At 46.7% G+C, this 4,697-nt stretch overlaps 1 protein-coding gene across 1 annotated transcript; it reads left to right on the top strand.

Moving 5' to 3' along the window:
- The first annotated feature begins 865 nt into the window (after positions 1–865).
- Positions 866–4,495, top strand: LOC110286664 (DDB1- and CUL4-associated factor 12-like protein 1). Its single transcript, XM_021153187.2, has 2 exons — positions 866–2,666; positions 2,766–4,495. Exon 1 carries the CDS (start codon positions 1,138–1,140, stop codon positions 2,641–2,643), a length of 1,506 nt encoding a protein of 501 aa, XP_021008846.1. The 5' UTR covers positions 866–1,137; the 3' UTR covers positions 2,644–2,666; positions 2,766–4,495.
- Positions 4,496–4,697: the final 202 nt, after the last annotated feature.

Raw genomic sequence — 4,697 nt, 5'->3', positions numbered from 1 at the left:
ATCCTTTATATTACTACCCCAAGGACTCAGAGGGCTCTGTCTAAGGTCATGGGCCTCTGGGACTGACAATGGGAACTTTCGTCCCCAGCTCCTCACTTGTAGTGTTCTAGACCATTACCTTAATATTGTGAGCTAAAAGAGATCGCCAAACGCCCAGCTCCACTTTCTCCTGATCTACCAGCAAGTCCTGGGCATAATCATGGGCAGAGAGAATCTGAGGCCCAGTGATCTGTCATTTAATATTGTCTCTTCAAATGATTCTGTTGCAACAGCACAGAACATTTAATTTGAGGACAACGAAAAGAAAAGAAAAAAAAAATTCCTTGAAAATAAACTACCACGAGCAGCCAAATGGCTGTTCAAAAGAAAACTGTCATTTTCAAACAATTTTATTTTCTGCCAAGTTATCTTAGTGAAGAGTTTTCCTGAGTTACAACAAGCAAACTTTTGTTTTCTTCCCCTGAGAATAATGACAAAGGCGCTGACTGCCTCCTCCCAAGATTGACTATGTTGTGTTTCAGACTTTAGTAGGAGTAAGAAGAGTATCTGACTGCTGTGGTGGAGGTGGCTTAGTTTGACTTGTTGGATCCTGGGGACATGCTGGACCACTAACCAGAGAGTAATGAATCCCTGCCCCTCCGAGTTCCTTTTGTGCTTTGGTATCTCTTTGGTTATACCTTGTAGGCATTACTACTACCTACCGCCCCCTTCTGGCTGGGCATGAGATCACTACTCTTGCCATGATCTTCAAGCCATAAAGCTCACCCTTGCACACCTCCCATCACGTCTGTCATTTAAAGTCAGCCCGTCCCGCCCCCTCTTCCAACACCACCCTCAGAGCCTCCTCCCACCCGCCCCTAGTCTTTATCTCCAACGGACTCGTCGCTCAAGGCCCAGAAGTCCACACTCCTGAGCTGGCTGGCAGCAGAGTCTCCACTCTCTCTCTAGCCGCACCTTCGGCCTCAGCGCCGATCCTCCCGAGCTCGCTCGGCTCTTTCCGCCCGACCTCGCGTTGTTCGCCGGGTCACGCCGCCACCACCTCCTTTGCCGCCAAGGCTCTCCGGACTCGGTAGGCTCCCCGCTGATCGGTCGATCGCTCTCTCACTAGCTCCTTAGCCTCCAGCTCCCGGTGATATCATGCGTCAGGCCGACTCCCAGACGCAGCCCTCTCCCGCAGAGCAGGAGACGCCACAGCCTGCAGGGCCCTCCAACCGCTCGCCGCCCACCATGGGCCCGCAGCAAACAGGTAGCAGGAAGCGGAAAGCCGCCGAGGTCGATCAGGGCGCCGGGACTTCTTCATCGCCAGGCCCCGCAGCTCCGATGGCGACAGCTGGGGAGGGCAACGCAGAGGGGTCCATGTTGCTGACCAAGAGGCCGCGGCGGCCCGTAGCTCACCTCTCCATGGTGAACTACCTGAAGGGCCGAGCGCTGGGCGCAGATGGCCACCCGGGGCTCGCTGGCTTCGAGGGAGATCTGCGCAGTTATGGGGTCCTCAGGCTGCCCGAGCTGCTGAGGGAGCGCCAGCTGACCCTAGGCCCCCTCAATAAGGTGTTCGCATCGCAGTGGCTCAATGCCAGGCAGGTGGTGTGTGGCACCAAGTGCAACACGCTCTTCGTGGTTGATGTCAAGACCGACCACATCATGCGCATTCCTCTGATGCGCGACAGGGTGCCCGACCTGTCTCGTGGCCCGCCCTCCTGTGGCATTCATGCTGTGGAGCTGAATCCCTCCAAGACCCTCTTGGCAACTGGAGGTGAAAACCCCAATAGCTTGGCAGTATACCAGTTGCCCACTCTGGATCCGGTGTGCCTAGGAGATTGCCAAGGCCACAGGGACTGGATCTTTGCCATTGCCTGGATGAGTGACACCGTGGCTGTGAGTGGCTCCCGCGACGGCACCGTGGCACTTTGGAAGGTGGATCCTGACATGTTCAATGGCAGCATTGCTTGGCACAAGGATGCAGGACTACCTGTGTATGCTCACATCAGTCCTACAGATATGGAGGCCATCCCCAAAGCCACTACCAATCCAGGTAACCGCAAAGTGAGAGCCCTTGCCTTCAGCAACAAAAACCAGGAGCTGGGAGCTGTGTCCCTGGATGGCTACTTCCACCTGTGGAAAGCCCGAAGCTCCCTGTCTCGGCTGCTATCCCTGAGGCTGCCCTATTGCCGTGAGAACGTGTGTCTCACCTACTGTGATGAGTTTTCCCTCTACGCAGTGGGTTCTCAGTCTCACGTTTCATTCCTGGATCTTCGCCAAGGCCAGCAGAACATCCCGCCACTGTGCTCCAGAGAGGGAGGCACCGGTGTGCGTTCTCTGAGTGTCCACCAGCATATCGTCACTGTGGGAACAGGCCACGGTTCTCTGCTCTTCTATGACATCCGTGCCCAGAAGTTCCTTGAGGAAAGATCCGCGGCCAATCCAGACATGTTTCCTGTGCCCTCTGGAAGGAAGCTCAAGCTCACCTGTGGCAGTGGCTGGATCAACCAGGATGATCTCCTAGAGAATTATGTTGCTGGTGTAGAAGATTTCCCCAATGCGCTCTACACTCACTGCTACAACTGGCCCGAGATGAAGCTCTTCGTAGGCGGGGGACCACTGGCGTCAGGCCTCCATGGCAACTACGCAGGCCTCTGGAGCTAAGGCGGACAAGATTCCTTCTCAGAGTATGGGCTTTATCTTTTAGTTCAATCTAATTGTAATTCATGTTGTGCATGCTGTTTTAACTCTTGTCTTTTTCTATTTTCTTTTTTCTTTTTGTCCAGGTGGAACTGGCCCAGAGTATCCAGTGCGCTTCTCAGAAGAAAGAAAGAGATGGAACCCTCAGAAGTTGGCTTTGAGAGTTTTCTGGGCCTCCCTACCGTTCTTTGGACTTTTCATGCATATACTTTCCACTAATTCTTAGCTGTGTTGTTTTTGAGTGAGTGATCCATGTAGTCTATTATGGAAGAAAATCCTGTTGAGAAGTTAAAATTGTGTAAGTGTTGTGTTACTATTATTAGCAGTTTAGTTTTCATCATGTGTGATGTATTAAGGATATTTTCTAATAAACAGAGTTTGGACATTTGTTCAGGAACACTAATCATAGTTTTGTAGACTTGTTCCAGTGTTAAAAAAAGAAAAAGAAAAAAGAAAAAAAAAACATTCCATGTTCCAGTTTGCCTACTTTTGGAAATGTGTCATTCATGAATTGTGATCATGGTATATGTATATAATTTGTATGTTGTTGGTGCGAAACTCACTTTTCTAAAAAGTTTCTTATGTGGAAATAATTGTCGTAGAATCTCGTGTTTCTATCAAAAATCTCAGCTGACGAGGATGGTTTAGGTATTCAAGTATTCTGCTCATTTGAGTGTTGAAGAGTAATCCAAAACTCAGTGTTTTTCTTTCAAGCCTTATTTTCATTTTTAGGCTCTGTCTTCATACTGATCAAAGAATGCACTTGTTTTCACTTCTTGCCTTAGTACTATCAAGACTTGTGGATATATTTGAATGCTGTCATTTGAGTAAATTTCACAGAGTTTCAGTGCCATCATTCGATGCAGGGATATTAAGTACATAAATGTAGAATGTATGGCAGACAGGGCAGAAAATATACTGCTCTAAGGTATAGACTGGATATTTTTGCTGTTGCTATTTTAATACCAAATGTTATATTTGAGCATATTTTAAACTTTCAAAATCTGCTTGTGAGTTAAATTGAAAGAAAAAAAATGTGCAAAGGAAGAAGTCTGAGCCTATCCAGCTCACTGTGAGAGAAACTCCCCCTTTGGAAGCTCCAAATGTTTATTTTGTGAACTTGAAAGATTCATACTTCAAGTAGAATAGATCTGTTACTAAACCTCGGGTTCTATGCCTTGAAATGTGATAATATGGGATCTTGACAATGCAGTATAATTTTCAAATAGAGGAGCTGGGGATTAAAAAGATAGGTCTGATTAAAGGACTGTGCAGTTCAGATAAAGAGAGATAATGGGATGCTGTGCAGATATATTGGTTTTCTCCCTAGGTGAGAAGGCTGAAAATGAGAAAGGAGCCAGGCCTTGCTTCAAGCTGGTTAGGATGTGTTAACCCTGGATTGGTATTGGGTCATGCTTCCTTTTTCTTAAACATCAAACATGTATTTTGCATTGGTGTTGATACACTACATGTTGTTCAGTCCTAAACCTAAATTGTTGAAAGGATCTAAAGGTGAGTCAAGAATACACAATGGTCAGATTTTTGGTTTATAAAGATTATGCAGGTCTATTTCATAGAATTATAAAGTTTTGCAACTAATCTGTGCATTTTCTTGCTTGCATGTATATTTCTATCTCTGCTGCAAATGATTTAAAAGCAGAGATTGTAAACTGCCCTCTTTTCTTTATTTGTATACTAAGGCCGAACAAAGGCAATCAGTGATTATTTGATGATTTTTCTTTTGCCAATGGAAACCTGCACTACAAATTGTAATAAACATTTGCTGTTGCATAATAAAGAACTTTGTTCTGTGTTCCCCACCTCTGTTTTTCTTTAAAATTGCCCTAATTCATTTGCAGGTCTTGCTATATAGTACTACATACATTCTTCAATGAGGTAATATATGATGCTTAAAAGTAGTGTATGGGAATGTGATGGCAGGGAGATGGGAGTGGATAGGTAGGTGGGGAAACACCCTCATAGAAGCAGGAAGAGGGGGGATGGGATAGGGGGGTTCC

Source organism: Mus caroli, chromosome X (genome assembly GCF_900094665.2).
Source record: "Mus caroli chromosome X, CAROLI_EIJ_v1.1, whole genome shotgun sequence".
In the NCBI taxonomy this organism is placed as follows: domain Eukaryota; kingdom Metazoa; phylum Chordata; class Mammalia; order Rodentia; family Muridae; genus Mus; species Mus caroli.
This window is presented reverse-complemented; position numbering and strand designations above follow the sequence as displayed.